The sequence below is a fragment of the Pundamilia nyererei genome, unplaced genomic scaffold, assembly GCF_000239375.1.
Source record: "Pundamilia nyererei isolate P.nyererei 1_Seehausen unplaced genomic scaffold, PunNye1.0 scaffold00170, whole genome shotgun sequence".
Taxonomy (NCBI): domain Eukaryota; kingdom Metazoa; phylum Chordata; class Actinopteri; order Cichliformes; family Cichlidae; genus Pundamilia; species Pundamilia nyererei.
In genome coordinates this window covers 658,596-677,038 of record NW_005187571.1, presented here as the reverse complement: position 1 = coordinate 677,038, position 18,443 = coordinate 658,596, and the positions used below count along the sequence as shown (strand labels likewise).

The 18,443-nt window shown below is 39.5% G+C and overlaps 1 protein-coding gene across 1 annotated transcript in view; it reads left to right on the top strand.

Moving 5' to 3' along the window:
* The first annotated feature begins 2,102 nt into the window (after positions 1-2,102).
* The window catches only part of nfat5a (nuclear factor of activated T cells 5a), a 26,596-nt gene continuing 10,255 nt past the window's right edge, over positions 2,103-18,443 (top strand). Inside the window, exons 1-6 of the mRNA XM_013914088.1 lie at positions 2,103-2,433; positions 13,571-13,699; positions 16,331-16,952; positions 17,107-17,290; positions 17,889-18,079; positions 18,207-18,379. Coding sequence (XP_013769542.1) covers positions 2,361-2,433; positions 13,571-13,699; positions 16,331-16,952; positions 17,107-17,290; positions 17,889-18,079; positions 18,207-18,379 — 1,372 coding nt within the window. The 5' untranslated portion in view covers positions 2,103-2,360. The remainder of the gene's footprint in view (positions 2,434-13,570; positions 13,700-16,330; positions 16,953-17,106; positions 17,291-17,888; positions 18,080-18,206; positions 18,380-18,443) is intronic.

The window sequence follows — 18,443 nt, the reverse complement described above, 5'->3', positions numbered from 1 at the left end:
AACCTGCTGGTCTGGAAATCCAGCAGTTCATCTAAACAAAAGGCACTTAGACATAGACAGATATACGTGTGTTTGCTATACCATATATCAGTAAGAGCAGATATAACCTCTCTCCTGACCTTAAGTTGTGTGTGCATGCCAGAGTGCTCTGGGAGGCACACAGAGTTTCCACAGACTACTAAGGATCAAACCTCTACCAACATGACATTGATTATTAAACTCTAAGCATATATGAGTAGATATTTCTAAGCATAAATGACAATCCACTATACAAACCTGACAGAACTCCCTCTCGCACCTACTCCATTACATTCTCCTCCTTAAAATAAAAATAAAAATAAAAAATTTAATGAAACCTTTCTCTTGAACAGATTTTGTGCTCTCCATTCAAACCATTGAAACTATTAAAAGTTATTTAGTCTTCTTTCGATTGCTTCATTTGAAGGTCACCACAGCATATTGTCTGCCTCCATCTAACCCTAGCCTTGGCATCCTCCTCTTTCACTCTCCTCTATCTGTTAACCTCTTGCATGTCCTCCTTCACTAGATTTGTGAATCTTTGTGGTTTTCTGGTTTTCCTCCTGCCTTGCCTACTCCAACATAGCCCCCACCCCTCCTCTGTGCATCCCAAACCACGTCAGCCTTGATTCTCTAGCTTTGTCTCCAAACTGCTCCACCTGAGCTGTCCCTCTGATGTACTCATTTCTAATTATGTCCATTCTAGTCAGTGAAGACCTTAACATCTTAAGCTCTGTCACCTCCAGCTCAGGCTTGTATCTTTTTGTCAGTGCCACTGTCTCCTAACCATACACCATGGTAGGTCTCACTACCATCTTGTAAACCGTCCCTTTCAGTCTTACTACGATTTTCTGTCACAAATCACTCCTGACACTCATCTTCACTGACGTCATCGTGCTTGCTGCCTTATGCTCACCATGCTTGTGTGCTGTTCATTGCTTTGGATGCTTTACTTCAGATATTGAACAAATGTTGCATGATGCAAGAAAAAGGTATATTCCTTATAATGACCTAGTTTTTAGTCTGTTTGAGCTAGCTTTTATAATGAAGTACTGTTAATAATAATATTTTTTAGCTTTTTCAACAGTATTTTGTTAGGATTGGGGGAGGCAATATCAATATTGATTTTGACTATTGAGCTTCACAAAATAAATGTTACTGTATTGTAAAATCAATATTGTGATACTTTGCTTGGTGATACAGTATCAATACAGAGACAGTAAATATTGATATTGATATGATGTTGCATCATATCAATACAATCTATTGATTGTTGCATCTACAAAAAAATCTATCCATAAACATGAAAAATGAAAAAACAGTGGCTGACTGGTTATGTATTGAATTATTTTACATTCTGTGACTTCTTGCAACTTCTTGTGACTAGATGGTTGCCCAAAGCTCAAGGGTGCTCACAACCCCTTATGATTGCAAGGAGGCAACCTTTGTGCAAACAGTCTCAGTCTGACGAGCAATGACTGCAATCACTTTCTTAGAGATTGTCAAATAATTACTATCTAATCGATAAAAACAGACAGACGTGCCAACATGTTGCCATCAGTCTGAATGAGCCTTTGTACAATAGAGTCAGACTGACCTGTCTTCATCTTACAGTGTTAGTATGCTTGATATGCTTGAGAGGTGATAAACTGCAACATGTATTATTACAACACTCGGGACATCACAGAATGTTAAAAAATATCAATAATATCATACTGAGAATCAAGTATTGTGATAATATGGAATCACGGGGTGTCTGGTGATTCCCACCTTTAATAGTTATACATAAATAAGAAATAAAATGTTTGCATATTTTTCAATTTGTTATAAACAACATAAAAAACTATAACAAGATACCCTTACTTTTACGGTGTAAGTGAAATCAGGATAAATCTATCTAGGTCACACGAGCTGGTTCAACCTGATGTCATTTATCCTAAAATAAGAACGATCCAATACTCCTTTTCTTCTGATGGCTGGAAATCCTCTATTCTCACTCGGGCCACTGCGCATGCTCTAAGCAAAGAGAGGCGGGCTAGGAGGAGGTGGGTCGACCCGCTGTAGTCGAGTGTTTGTGTGTCGGTGTGTGTGTTCGTCTCAACGTAGCACGAAACGTGTCTCCTCTCAGCAAAGACACACAAACGTGAGACGTGCTAGATAACGTTTTTGTTTTTTTTCTTGGTTTTGAAAGTTTTGTTTTTGCCGCCTTAAGATTGTTGCGATTTTATACTATGTATATTAAAACATTCCGCTTGTAAAACGTAATATTTATCCGCCAGGAGCAGCCGACTTCGTTTCTACTAAAGAGTGTCCGCTTCTCCTCCCCTCGATGAAGCGCTGCGATGCCCTCTGATTTTATATCCCTCCTTAGCTCGGATATCGACCTCAATTCCCCCAAATCTCTATACTCTAAAGGTAAGATTTATCTAAAGGAAGGTTACTGTGAGGTCGCTAATCCGTTTTGTCCTTGTCTAATGGGAACTAATATGATTGTCTTGATAGCTCATGTTAAGCTGCTAGCTAGCAATGGTTAGCCTCTTTTCTGCTAGTAGCAAGACTAGCTAGCATAGTTAGTCAGCTCGACTACCCTTGCTGGTTAGTTGTCCATGTCACATGCGTGGAAAAGCATGGTATGTTAGAATAGTAAAGTAAATATAACAACAATTATGTGTGTTTTTTGGTTACACTTGTCATGCAGATTGATGACTAGCATCATTTTAGTTGCCTACATGAGCTAACACAGCTTTGTGAGGTCGCTGCCTACCCACCACATTGTTCCGTGGTTTAAGGTACTTAAGTAGTGCTCGGGTTCTGCAGAGGTGTGTATTTGTGTGTGCGCATATCGCATGGATGGAAAAGTAGTGCATGGCTGTCCTGTGTTTTCTCCTTGTTTGGTTTTAGCGAGTGACAGTCCCTCTGTTGTTTTGGTTTGTTTGGTGGAATCGAGCCAGGGTATCCTCCTCACATTCTCTGGTTTCACTGAAAGAATGCAGTTATTGGCCCTTCAAAGCCTAGAGAGTGCTATTCTGCCTATCAGGATAAGGGGCCCTCTAGTGCCAAAATATATTTTGCCTCTAATATCGCTGCACACTTGTCAGCCAACTGTTATGTTATTATTAGGTGGGTGTTGCTGCATCTCTGGAGTGCAGAACCGTTAACTAATGTTGCATTTAGCTTGGTTAGAGCAGCACTTTGCCTGTAAGTCTGTCTTTTCACTTTTTAAACATCGCCTCAATTTAATGTGCAAAGCAACTGTCACTGAATATGCTTACTCTACTCAGGCAGCTACCATGCATTTGCTTGTTTATGAGGGAGGCTTGTATATAAACTATTGATCCTAAAGTGCAAATGTAACCTGAGACACAAGAATTTATGCATATTACTTTTTCTAAAAACAGTGGTGCTATTTCACCCCTTTGGGTTTTTCCCCTTACATTTTAATCACATTAACAAATATTATTCTTTCCTTTTTTATTTTTTTCAAATATTATTTGTACCCGACTGGGCCTTAACTTGCCTGCTGGTCCCACATCTGTCTGGCTGCTATGTATAGGGTGCTCATGAGCCAGCAGAAAGCTTTGCTCTGTGACCCTGAAATTCTCAGTTGAGACTGCCATATGGTCACACCGTATCACATGATGACTGTTTATTTATATCTCTGTAATTGGGTGTGCGCTCTCACGTTGGGGTCAAGGTAACAGACATGCTCATCAACGATCTATTGGGAGAGCTCATGTATGTCAGACGATGTGGGTGAGTAGAGACAACTGACCAAGCTGCCAGAATATATTGCATTATTTAGTGGGTTCTGTTTTTTTGTTTGTTTGTTTTGAGGAAAATGTGAAATCTCAGAAGTTACAAATAGAAATAGTAACGCAGGGTTTACTGAGAAGCAAGCAAGGTCCTACTGGAATCTGGACAGCTCAAGAACTTGTGCCTGATTTTATTACTGCGACAATACATCATAAACATATAACTAATGATCAAGATAGTGATTTTTGGCTATATTTACATAAAAATTATGCTTACTGGGAGAGAAACAAAGTCTCTTCCTCTTTCTCACAGCAGAGAGACTGTTGTTCCTGTGTGAGGAGAGCAAGCCCTCGAGCAAAACTGTAACGGTGTTTTGTTTTTTGTTTCTTTTCCCCCCTTTTGGCTGATTTGAAAAACAATCTGCTAGAGGGAAATGAAAAGTGGCTTCAACCTCGCAAAAAATGAGTTAGCAACAGCAAGGTGAATTGAAACGTGATGAACAGACAGACAAACTGGGATGCTATTTCCAAATCCAAGTGCTGAAATCCCAAAATTGAAAACCAAATACCTACCCAACAGATAGAGATTAGGGCTGCCCAGTTAATCGATTAATCATGAACATCCTTTGACCCCCTACAGTTAAATAAACGTGTTCAAGGAATATTAAAAATGTTTGCTTTCCCACACAGTGCAGTGCATTAAAGCCACTGAACTTTTATGGACTACCTGGATGACTAACAGTGCATTAGAAGACAGCCAATGACTGAAATTAAATGTCTAGCACAGCGAAATGTGTAGAGCTTGTCCCCCGAAGTGGAGCATGAGTCGTTGTTTGGAAATGACTCGAATTTAGTCGAAATGACGTAATCCTAGAAGAAATTATATGCAAAGAGTGCTGTAGAGTTGTGTCTGCATTGCAAAGCATTACAACCTGGTGATTGAGCCGCATGAAAACACACCACAGACTGGCGTATAATGAATGCACGAAGGATGAGAAAAACGGTGCAGTGGTTGCTAACAAGATCATCCAACACCAACTCAGACGCTCATAAAAATGCACCTGTACCTTCCTAAAAATTACTTACTTACATATAGAGCTGGGCGATATGAGATTTTTTCATATCACGATATGTTTTTTTCATTTCAGGCGATAACGATATCTATCACGATATAAGCCAAATAACTATATTTGTAAGATTTAAATGTGCCGTTGCTCACAAGTAAAATGTGAAATTATCAGCAGCTTGTTTTTAAAAATTTATTTCCCATAATAAGTTCAACAGGGTAGATGTACTTAAGGAACATGAGACTTTTTCAGATAAATAAAGGCAAATATTGCAAACTACACAAAAGGCAGCCGCTAAAGCGTTTAAGTTTCAAAATAGAACAAACGAAACAGACTAAATTGTCAATTCCACTTAGAAACAAAATATTAATTCTAAAAATAAATCTTAGTTTATTTTACAGAAGAACAGACAAAACTGACTAACTTTTGTCAATATCAAATAAACTGAGAACTAAAAGGAAATTCTCAATCTCTCCTTGTTGTATAGCTTAGCTTTTCAAACAGTTTTAACAGTTACTTTAGTCTGACAAAAGCCGAATGACGAATTAGCGCTTCCAGTCAGAGACTGAGGCTACGTCCACACGTACACGGGCATTTTTGAAAACGGAGATTTTCCGTTTTCGTTTTAAAAAATAATCCCGTCCACACATAAAGGCAGAAATGAAGGAAAACGCTGCTATGAACATGCCAAAGCAGCAGGTGGCGCTAGATTCCTAACCGTGCTGAAATGTTGGCCAATCAGAAGTCTAGAAGCCTCGGTGGGAAAAAGTAAACAAAGCTGCGGCATAGAAGCAGAACCGAGTCGTATGTGTGGACGGACAGTAACTGTGTGTATGTGTAAGCATTTAAACACTGCAGAGAGTAGAATTAACAGTAACAGTATTGTAGAAATTCATTTCACCGAAACAATAACGTGGCGCACAGTGTGACGCTTGCACCAGTTTATTGTATTTCCAGACTTGCTTTCGGCACATTTACAGTGCACGCTACTCTGATTTTTGTCAGACTTGAAATAGCCGAAATACCTTCACACTACGGAACTTCTATGGCTCTTCCGTTCGACAATCTCTCCGGCATTGGAACCATCATCTGTTTTCTCTTCAGTCACGCTCGGTTGATTTTTCTAGTCGGCACACTCATTTCCTCCATTATGCGCTGGCTCCATTACCCGCTGGCTGCTTCCCAAACAAACACACATGCGGCTTGGCACTTGTGCTGTACGTAACAAGTCACGCGACGTGACGCTGCGGCTGTGATTGGTTCGGCTCTGCGCTACTGAATTTGGATTGGCTGACCTTTAAAAAAAAAAAAAAAAAAGGACAAGAGCGGCGAGGTCTATCGCGATAGCTTAATTTCTCTATCGAGTAAAAGTTATATCGCGATACATATCGTTATCGTTCTATCGCCCAGCTCTACTTACATACTCGATCATGTCTGTTTGGCCAAAGATAAGTGTCCAGTAATCACAGGACATAAAGAGAGGTCCAGAAAAATTGTCAACATACTTAACAAAAGTTTTGTTCATACCCATCATGCATGTACAGTGAATTGAGTATTTTGCTTTTAGGAAATCCAGTTAGGCTAGGTGAACAACAATTCACTGCAAAGATGTTTTAATTCACAGGAAAGTAGCACAATGTTTAAGTGAAAACACTAATTGAATTGGGTATTGGAGAATGTGTAATTCTACTACAATCGTTACTAACCAATGGTAAAAGCAATAGATATTCTAGTAAGTGGTTGTGATTGGTGTGGGTGGGATATTGGTTTTCTCCTCATTGTTACCTTATGTCAGGACACAGATTTTACGTTACTCTCATTACTGGGATTAAAAAAAAAAAAGAAGCATGTTTTGTTTGTAGCATATACACAAGGGAGATTTACTTCCACAACACATTTCTCCCACAGGTTACATACAGGATACATTAACCACTTGTCCCTGGCTGCCTTTGCTTTGTGTAATATGTTTACACTCAGTACAGACATTCACTTGTTTCTTTTTAAAGAAAGCAGGCCCTTCTCCCATTGTTATGTCTCTCAGGTATAAATGTAGGCCAATAGTAAACTCTCCCTTGCTTTAATGTTAATAGCCCTGCCTTCCACTTTATTGACTGCAGTCTTGTGGGTAATTTTTGGCCGTCCTTTAAAGGTAAAGCATGGGCTGACTTCACTACAGTCTAAAGACAGCAGTACTTTCCAGTGAAACCTTTTGAAATATTTAATTTATTACAAGACACTCAATGAAACTATGATTACTCGAAAGTAACGATGCCGTTAAGTGTTGGACAACAAAAAAGCTTGCAACAGCCTATAGCAATGGGACAACAGTGTGCAAGTGCAGCTCTTGCTACTTACTCTGGCTATGTTGAATGAAGGCACAGAATCCAATTCAGTGTTATTCACGTGCCACAATATATGATGTATCCTGGTGACTAAGTAAGATGGATGTCAGTTAACTTGTTACTAAAGTTACAAGTAATAACTTTAGTAACAAGTTTCATCTGCTTCTTTCATCTGTGTAAAAGTGGTTTACATTAGGATACATTAGCTAAATGATGGCTTCCAAGAAAAAAAGTCTCAGGGGTGGACGGCGTATTTTTGTTTTTTTTTTTCAACAGGCCGTACCTACTTAGACAAAGTAAGCAAAGGGCTACATACTGGAAACTACATCCAAAGTGCTTTATCATCATTTAAATTAGCGTACATTGTGCCAATTTTCTGATGTACACCACTGCATAGTCGGCTTTTGAAACAAATTGCATTTGAATCGATTGAAAGAACAGTCATTTGCCTTAAGACTCCTTCATTTAATGTTGCCATTATTGATTTCCTTTTCTTTGGGGGGGGGGATTTTGCCTTTGTGTCTCTTACATGCAGAAATTAATAAATAATAACGCCTACACACACCAGGTGGTATTTGTGGCCCCAAGGACTGCTGAGCTTGCAATAAATGGTGAACTATTAATGAAACTGGAGTTAATTTTTCATTCTGTTATGTGCGTGACGTGCATGTGCACATATCTGTGTATTCATAATTACCTGAGACATTTCCTCTTTGAAATATTCTTTTAAAGCATGCTGCCTCATAGCTTTAAATCACAATCAAGTTTGTGTTTGCCTTTTCGGTGCACCTTTGGCGGCTTGTTCATAAATGCAGATTGTCTTGTGCAGGAGTAGAAAAGTCAATCATCTCCATATGTTTTCTTTTAATACAATGTCCTTAGAGTTGTTTTTGGACATCAGACAGTGCTAGCTGTTGCTTGGTGTAGAGTGTTGAAATCTCCCCACATGACACAGGTTTCCATTTTTGTTTTTTTGTTTTGTTTTATCCTCAAGGACCAGTGAAATTCAGCCTCACTTCCAAAAAGTTATACAGTTTCTCTAAGTGGACAAATGGTTGGTTCAGTGGGGACAGGGCACAAGTTAAAGGCCACAGAGCTTCTGTTTTTAAAAGTCGAAATGCGTATGGCATGTATTACATGTAGACTCAGTTTGTACACTGTAGAGACCAGAGACTACTTTTAGAAGCAGCTGATTGTTGCTCAGATATGTAGTTGTCACAAAGTTGCCTACATATATTAGCAGAGGACCATCTTTTGTATGGTATTGTTTAATAATTAATGTGGCCTTGTGGTTTCCCTCTGCTAGCATCCACATCCCCATGCATGCTCACCTCTATAGCTACAGCCACAAGCAGAATCCATAAAATTATGATTAGGAGTACAGTACAATCAATTTACACTGTAGAAATGTCGTTTAAGTAATTTTGTTAAACCTTGTTTATCCATCTGATTTGCACTAGCAGGCTGAAAGCAAATAAAAATTGTATTGGGCCATTTCTTGCAGTAATTTAAAATTTAAGATAAACCGTTAGCTTTAAAAGCCAAAATGGCATTTTTTGTGGTTTAAATGTGGAAAGTAGCTTTTATGTCACTACTCTGGCTTGACCATATTGTTATGTGTTCAAAACCATAATTAAAGCAACACTGTAGGTTGTGATGCATTCCCCCCCCCCCTTTTTTTTTTAAACATGGAAAAAACAAACCAAACATGTGCTTGTCTAATAAGTTAATTGTTCTAAGTCTAGGTTAAAGTCAGTCCACCTCCTGGTAGGTTAGTGTGCTGTAGGCTACTGTTTGGACAAGCTTATAGATTTGTCCAAACAGACTTGTCAAACTTGCTACTGTAAAGCAAAATAAGACCAAAATGTAGTGCAGGAAGTGTATTTTGTGAACTGGAGAGTTAACCTACATTTTAAAACCTATTTTAAGGATTGGTCAGAAAACCTTTTAAAGAGGTTTTTATCTGTTTTGACAGAGGGCAGTTCTTAGAACACTTATGTGCAGTTTTATAACACTGTCACTAATGTCAGGTATTTTTTACCTGATATCATATGGCTGATAAAACATACTTCCCATCTGAATAAGTAACCTAATATGTGGCAAATTGAAGTACTCTTGTTACATTTCCCCTTAAACAACGTCTCATGAAATGAAAACAGTATCATTGGGGGACCCTATATAAACGCTTCAAAATGAGTAAAAAATAAATAAACTGAGAATCGTAAACGAAAATATTGTTTAAAAATTAAATAATAGACATAACTTTTTCTTCTGCCCACCTCTTCCTCGTCGTGTGAGCCTTGTCCAGAGAAGGCACAATCTCTTTGCATCGCTGACAACTGTGGGAGAAATAAACAAACGATGGCATTTGACTACAAGCACGTGGGTGAAAATCATCCGACGTTAGTGTTCTAGGGTTAAGCACAGGTGACGAATAAAATTAAAGATAATTTTCCTGGAGGCATTTCAGGACAGTGATGACTGACGAGACTGGCTTCAAGGACTTTGCTGTACGTGCGGAAGAAGGTGTGCAACAAAATCCAAACAGCAGCTGTTGACACTGCAGCAGTTTCTTAGTATGGTGTTTCCACTAATTGAAGCACTTAGTATACTGTTTCTCACACACATTTAAAATTGAGATAACATTTGTTTTCAAACTTCAGGATTTTTTGTATATGCTGCAAAACGGCTTCTAAGCCCACAGAGTCTGTTTAAAAAAGTAAAAATAACATTTTCTGGTTTTCCTGAAAAAGTGAATCTATCACCTAGCTTTAATCAGCGCTACTCGTTTGATGTTGTTATCTTTGTAAAGGTATACAGAGTGGTTCCGCCACTGGAGGTTTATATACAAATGGGAAGCTTAAAAAAGAAGCCCAGGTAGCCACAGAGCTGCACTCTTGGGGAAAGTGATATTTTCACCTACAGAAAGCTTGTTTGGTTTTGAAAGTTATACTTTTGGATAGATTAAATAGGTGAGGTGCAGGTTTATGCAGGGGTGTGGACGCACAACTTCTGCTGGATTTAAATTTAAACAGGAACATTCAAATGAAATTGATTCCAGAAGAATATTTGTTTTACCACATTCATTTTAATTTAATAATCGCCAGAAGCCAAAATTGTACATGAAAATAAAAGCCCTACTTAACATTATGGCTGTTGGACTCTCAACAAAGCATTTGGAAATGCTGCTGTTTAGTTGATGGATTATAATGAGCTTTTTTTTTTTTTTGCTTTAGATGGAATTTTAAATTCAAAGAAAATAGAGAATAAATGGGAGAAAATAACAATAGGGCTCCAATTAATCATTTTTATTTCAAGTCTCCACGAGCACAAGTCACAGCACGGTTTGAATATAGACACACTCTTTTGCATATACTGCACACCCTAAACTGGAAAGTGTGCTTCAAAAGTAAAAATTAAATCGCTGACAGCAATCCAATCTGTGCATTTATGAACCTGAAGTGATTGACTCAATAACAATGTGTGGTTATTGGCCTGTGTCACAAGGTAATTGAATCTTGTGTGTGTCTCAACCTAATATTTGTGCACATTTAAACAAATTTGTGCTGCAGGTAAACATGCTAATCATTATTTTTGGCTTTTATGATTCATAAAAGACTCCTTAAAATGCCTCTGATTTGAAAACATTTCTTGGGTAGGTTTCCCACCACGAGCAAATCCTTTAGGCTTAAACTGCACTGTGGTGAACTTTTAGAGGGGTAATTTAGTAGAGCTCTGAGTTGTAGTCAAGAAGATTATAAGATTCTGTAAAGTTTATTTCTAATAAACAACCATTTGTAGTGCATGTGTGCTGTTTTTTTTTTGTTTTTTTTAAAGAAAAAATCCTATGAACAATGAACCCTTTTACAGTATGACTTTCTGTGGTTGTTTTGTGTTGCTGTGTGACCAGCAAGCACCCAGAGAGAACGGGTGATTTATACCCCTTTCAGGCCAACAGTGACATTCTTTAACACAGTGTGGACTCCTTTTGATCTGTCCAGTACATGTAAGCCTTTTGCCAACCTTGGCAAGAGGGTACCCAGCTTAGTGAACAGCAATTTCTGTCCTTTGTTTTTTTTATTATGTGCTGCTCTTTTTTTAGCAGAAGTGCCATGCTACTCCTGCACATGTGTTGGGAGTCTATGAAGAGAACATTTGTTTGCATGTGATTGAATACTGAAGCATATACATGGTAGGGCTGTGCGATATGACCAAAATCTCATATCCCGATATTAAGACATCTATCGTCCGATAACGATATAAATCACAAAAATTTAACATTTTCTATAAATTCTGTGAATCTCGGGCAGCTCGACTTGCGTGAAGTGTTTCCAGCAAGGGGATTACGTACCTGGAGTCGAGTGTTTTAACTGATACATGAAACTATACATTTTTAGACATACGTTGTAACGGCCGTTTTCTTTGAGTATTTATTACACAGCGTGCTGCGGGGAAAAGCCTGTTCTAACGCTTGAGTCTAAGGTTTGTTTTTTGTTTTTTAGCACCTGGCAGCTCTTTTTTTGCTTCTCATCCGTAAACAATATGCATCTTTCACGTGATACAGTTTATTTTGAAAAGTCTCAACAGGATCTTGAGCTTTATTGTGAAAGGTTTATGTGGAACAAGCGGACACGCTGTGGTTTTACCGTCGTTGTTGCTAACGACAACGCATAAAAACAAACGCTTGTCTGTCTGTAGTGTGGTTATATTAAATATAAGAGAAAGAGAGAACTTTAAGAAATTAATATAGCCACTACAGTGACCATCAAAACGATGAAAAAATATTGCCGTAAACAGTTTATTTTGCAACACCACGAAACAAACAAACGATAGCGTAAAATGAAACAATAGATGTTTTTATATCGTCATCCGATATATATCGTTATATCGAACAGCCCTAATACATGGGTTCAAAGCAGGTGACAGCACATGTTCAGTGTACCCACTATGCATGCTTCTATTGTTCATAGGGATACTAGTTAAAGCTGAGGTCATGTCTCGTTGTCAGTCAATCTGTAATGCAATCAGCAACAAAGACTCACTTTCTTCATGCCACGCACCACAGGCAAAGATTGAGGGCTGTTGTGATATTCGTGCACACAATCAGACGGTTGCTGGCAGTTCTCTAGTCTCTGAAGCTTGCTGTGAACAGGTTCACTTAAATCCACGTTTTATTTTTCTAGCTGCACAGGAAACTGATCTCACCGAGATCTGTGAAATATCACAGCTCTTTCTATATTTGTTAAGAAAAAGAAATGAAACTTTCTCTGGCCTTTTGACATTTAGATTGTGCTATTCATTCAGCAGTGCTGTAAGGGGATTTGATGCAAACAATAGCAGATTTTATTTGTTCATTGTGTGAACTTTGGTGATGCATTGCCACCAGCTCAGCACCATCACTGACATCACAGAAGTGCAAGATCATGTGTCTTGTCAGCGTCATCGCTCTGTTGGGAACAAAATCATAGGCAAGTGTTAGATGACTACTACGCATCCTTGGTGCTGTCGATGCAAAGCTGAAATATCCATATTAAGGTGTTGATAGGTGCCTGTTTCTTAGCAACCGCACTACCTAATCATGTGTTTATCTAGCATCAGATCTGATTTATTCCAGTGTGGCTGCAGTGGTCGTTATGTCTACAAGGAATCATGTTGCCATTAAATATCTTCATGACTCTGTGGGTTTTATTACACCAAACCCCACGGGAGGCTAATTTAGTTCATCATAAGATACCCTGTGTTGTGCTAGTGTTGACTGCAGAATTTTTAGGGGATTGCAGTATTGCTTCCACTTGTCTTCGGAAAGCAAATAAGGAAACAACCAGTTTTGGTGAGATACTGTAGGAGTTTTGTTTTTGCCATGAAGCTTGCATTAGTGGAAGTGAAATTGACTGTTGGCAAGGTTCTATTTTGCGAAGAATTGTGACGATTTCTAGAACTAAGCTCCAGCAGTTGTATTATGACTTGGACTGTGCTTGCGAGCAGTTCTGCATTAGCTTCAGTTTGAGGCTAAGATGGCTGCCTTATGCAACCCTTGAGGCCTTGTTTTCAGTAGAATAAGTTAGAACATTGTGTGCTTCATGTTTCCAGGGTTAAATTGTGACAACACCTATTTGAGTTAACTGGCAATAAAGGCAGATGGTTTTTTTTGTTCTATTTTTAAAAAGTTGGAAGCAGTTGTGACTTGAAGGTTGCTATTTTCATCATGGTCCACCGTTCCTAACAGGTTAAAAGGAAACCTGCTGAAAATGGGTATTTAAAAACAGAATATTTTCATCTAAGAAGAGCGGGTATGGATCTTTTTTTTTAGTTGCATTGTCCTCTAATTACCAATAATCTCATTTATTTTTCAGAAACTAATTTGTATTCTCCTGCTCATCCTTTATGGCAGAGTCGGTATATGACCTCCTCCCCAAAGAACTCCAGCTCCAGCCATCGTCCACCCAGACAGACCCACCCACCATGAGCCAGAATAGTGGGGGAGAGGCGGGACCTCCCCCCTCTGCAGCCTTGGCGTCAGGTGAGCTACCTGCTCAGTCCATGAAAACCATGATCTGGGATCAGTTTCTCTGTTACAAACTATTACCCAAGTCAGCAGGGGTAAAGAAATGTGGCCTTGTGTGAGTGACTGGGGGCAACTTCACCCTTTCATCAGTTTCCGAGGCAAGATTTGCGACTAAAGGGGATTTATATAGGCTAGTATGTATTAAGTATTTCAAAACTGCTGACATGACGATACATGGTTATTACGTGTTAGCTGGGCCCCATGTTATACAAGGGTACAGCACCAACAAGTCAGTCGGGGGTCAGTTCTAAAGCCCTTCTGTGCAGCTAAACACAGGATTTATTCAAATATATGTTGTAACTTTAAAATTTTCCAATATTATACCGTATTGATGTCTGTTGTGTTGTTGTCTGTCAGCATCTTTTACTGTTAGTGGTGGGCGATCCTGTTAACTAGCAGCAGCATGGAAAGTGACGTTGCTTATGAAGCCTGACTTGACACTCGCTGTTTGCGGGCCTAGTGAAAAATTTCAACACCCTTAGCACCTGATGTGAAGATATCATTTAACTCCACACAGCTGTGTGCTCAGTAGTGTTGTGTACTGTGGTACAGAGGCTGGAGGCAGTGTTGAGAGTATTTTAAACAATGGAGTTGAAGCTGCTCTGAACCAACTCTACAGTGGCAACATTTTAACCACTCAATGTTTTGATTTTTTTAGAGTGTTAATAAAAACATTTCTAAACATATCAAGCACCATGACAGCGTTTTACCTTTTATATTCACCCACTCTGCAAACACACCTCCACCACCTCACCTAACCAGTTCACAGTATAAATCTAAATCTCTAAAAAAATATATATATATATTTATGTAGTGTTTTAGACTAATGTCTTAACTGGTCATTTAACACTCTTTGTGGCCAGGTTCCTGAAAGCGTGGCCCACAGGTCAGGGACGGTAATTTTATGCATCTTTTGAGTGTGACCAGGAAAAAGTGTTCTGCCGTTCATGTTATTCAATGACAGTTCAGATCATTTATTGTATGTATTATAGCTGAGCAGATAAATACCAATTTGAATTCCCCTGTTTTCGCCTTTGCATCTTTGACAATAAACACCAGCTACATGTACACCTACATCAAAATTTTAAATTCAGAATGCAGCGTTTGCATGCTGACATGGCCTCTTATTTATTGTTTCACCTATGATTTGGGTTTCTTTTTTTTATAACTTTTTGACGCTTGTACTAAATTTTATTTTTCCCTTGGCTCTTAATGTAAATTAAAAAAACCCCATCAGATTGTCTCAGCTTTACAGATCCAAATCATCTCCTACAACATCCCTCATGTTATGACGTTATATAGTGTTTTAGAGTTGGCATATTGCATTTCACGTTTTCAATTTCTTTCGCTTTATTTGAGTATTGCCCTTTCTATAGTTTGAGTTTTAAATGCCTTTAACAAAAGTAAAAGAGATGCATCTGTTGCACCGTGAACCGTGCACAAGTGTTTGACTCTCATGTTACAGAGTTGCTAACATTTTCACTAAGTACAATGGTTTTGTCTACTCATGAAACAGTGAAGTTGCCCCAGCAAACGTTGGACTGTATTTTTCAATATCACTTATCAAAAGCAAAGAAAATGGCCTGATCTTGGATCATGGTGCATTTTGATGTTCTTGACATCAGTTAAAACTGTGAAGGATTCTAGTCATGGTTTTCATCTAAAAAGCAAACTAACCGGTGAACAATCATGTTGGAGAGAGCGCGCTTTTTCTTTCTTTTTTTTAACGCTGCCTTTTTACTATCATGTCTGACCCAGCTGGCCCTAAGCAGTGCTGATCAAAAGCATGACTCATGTGATGTCTTTTAGATCATCATTAACCAAACAAACGTGCTTCCGAGTGTCTATAAATGATAAACTTCAAAAGATACTCCTTCCTTCAGTATATTAACTCATCCAGTTTACTCATTGACAGAAGTTAAGTCTTGAATGATCAGCTCTCTTGTTGCTCATTGGCTGTCTCATTTTTATTGCAGGAAGTGCCCTCTGAGGCAGGGAGTGTCTGCATATAAAATGGTCTGCAGTTCACTGCTCCATAGGTCAGAGGCTTGTTTATTCTGTCTCCATGGCTACGCTCAGTCCCAACCAAATATTCCAATTGGCATGCGCAAACTACTGTTTACTATTGAATGCACATTGCACAAACTCTACTGTAAACCTGGCAAATTTAATTTGGCGCCACATTATCAGCTTGCAAATTTGGCTGTACAAGAAAGTTTGACCAGATTTTGTTATTTTTCTTTCTGGCAATGTGTATGTAACAATTTGTAGCTTGCTTTTGTTTTTGTAAACAAGGCATGTCAGTTTTGTCACATTGATTTTTAATCAGAGGTTTTGTAGGAAATCAAAACATTGTGGGACCTATAGTACCCTTCTCAACTTTAACTTCAGAACATTTGGTCAGTGCTTGACAGCTCTCGCATGCACAGTGAGAGCACATAACCCACAACAGTTTGTTGAAATTAGAGTTGGGAAGAGGGGAAATCTATACAAATCATGCACAAATTCAGCTGCTTGAATGGGACTGCTAGCCTGCTATGTGGTGAACATCTGTTCTAACTTTTATATCTATATGCACTACTACAGATGCCACCTCTTCCACCTCCAGCCCTTCTGCCTCTTCCTCCCTCGCCATAGGCGTTACATCCTCTGGCCCCTCTACCTCATCGTCAGACCATCTCAAGGTTGCCCAGCATCTCCACTCCAGCGGAGGAGATGGCGCTGGTGTTTCAGAGATGCAAGGTGCGGAGGGTGCCCCCAACAGAGGCAGCAGTGGAGCAAACGCTACAGTAGGGGATGTAGGGCCGGGAGGGTTGCCGGGGCTAGGAGTCCAGCAGCCCCAGAACACTCCATCAAAGCGAAGGACTGTGTTGAGCATATCCCCACCACCCGAGGATCTGTTTGATGACAGCCAGATGTCTTGCCAAGAGGAACCTACCATATCTGGTGCACCAGGTCCCGACTCGGAGCAAAGCAGCAGCATGTGGGCCGATGAGTCTGTCTCGAACTTCAGTTTGATCAGCTCCATCTCCTACAATGACAACACAGAGGTGCCACGCAAGTCTAGAAAACGCACTCCTCGCCAGCGGCCCGGTCCCAAGCCTGCTCCTCCAGAAGACAGCATGGATGTGTTTGATGCTGACAGCGCCAAAGCCCCTCACTATGTGCTATCCCAGCTGGGCACAGATAAGACCAGTTCCATATCCAGGTATGGTGACACTTACTAGAGTACATTCTGTCTCTTTAGGTCAGAGTGCCTCTCCCCTTTGTAGGAATACATTAAGGTTGATTAAAGTTTTGCTTGGGGTAATTGGATTCTTGGATGTCACACTAATGTCATCATCATTTTTTGTCCTCTGCAGCTCTCTCGAGTCAGGAACTGCAGTGAAAGGTGGGTCACTGTCTGCTCAGTTCCCTCAGAGGAGTGATGGGAAGGAGCTAAAGATCCTGGTGCAGCCAGAGACCCAGCACAGAGCTCGCTATCTGACTGAGGGCAGCAGAGGTTCTGTCAAAGATCGTACACAACAAGGATTCCCCACTGTCAAGGTTGGAGTACAAAAGCTTCCAGCAGCTTCTTAACAAACGAAATATTACCACCAAAGGAAGAAGCTGCCGAATAAGATCGAATATAACCAATACACTGAGTGAGGAGTACTGCACGAGAAAGATTGTACTAGCACTGCCCACGTGCTTGTTTCCTTTCTCCTATTTCAATAGCTGGCATTTAACATGGATAACCTACTTGTCTCTTTGATTTCATTTCTTTTTTTAAATTTTTTTTTTTATTAAATCAACAGTAAATCCAGTACTCACACTGCAAACAACCAAACAAGTACCTTTACCTCTTGATGATAAATCAGGGTAGGGATAGTGAATGAATAGTGATTGCCTTGTATTCATTATTAAAGTAATAAATTCTTGACATCGCTCTTGAATGGCTCAGTGGTTATGAACAGATCACATGCTTCTTTTGTACCATGAATAATGCTCACAGATAAATGATTGAGTTGATTGGCAAATGATTAAAACTTTTATATTTAACTGAAAATCTTTCAGGGCTGAGGTGTTTTGTTTTTTTTGTTTGTTTTGGGGTTTTTATTAGAATCTGGAAAACTAATTTTATTTTTTATTTTTTTGTCTGCAGTTGGAAGGTGTGAGTGAATCAGTTGTGCTGCAGGTGTTTGTAGCAAATGATGCAGGCAGAGTGAAGCCTCACGGTTTCTACCAGGCATGCAGAGTGACAGGACGCAACACCACTGCTTGCAAAGAGGTGGACATAGAAGGCACCATAGTTATTGAGATTCCTCTGGAGCCCAGCAATGACATGACACTTGCGTAAGGAGTTCTTACAGATAATTAAAGACTAGTTATTACTTGCAGTGTTGATATTTAAAAAGTATTTGGTATGTGCTTTTGTATATTTGGTTATCCCTTCCTTCTCCTTCCTGTGTTGTTTCTACAGGGTGGACTGTGTAGGAATTTTGAAGCTCCGTAATGCAGATGTCGAAGCCCGCATTGGTGTTGCAGGATCCAAGAAGAAGAGTACACGAGCCAGGTTGGCCTTCAGAGTCAGCATCCCCCAGCCTGATGGATCAACCCTGACTTTACAGGTTCCCTCATCGCCGATCCTCTGCAGTGAGTAACAGCCAACTAGGATTCCTGAAACAATTTGATGGCTAATATTTATAATATGTGTTTT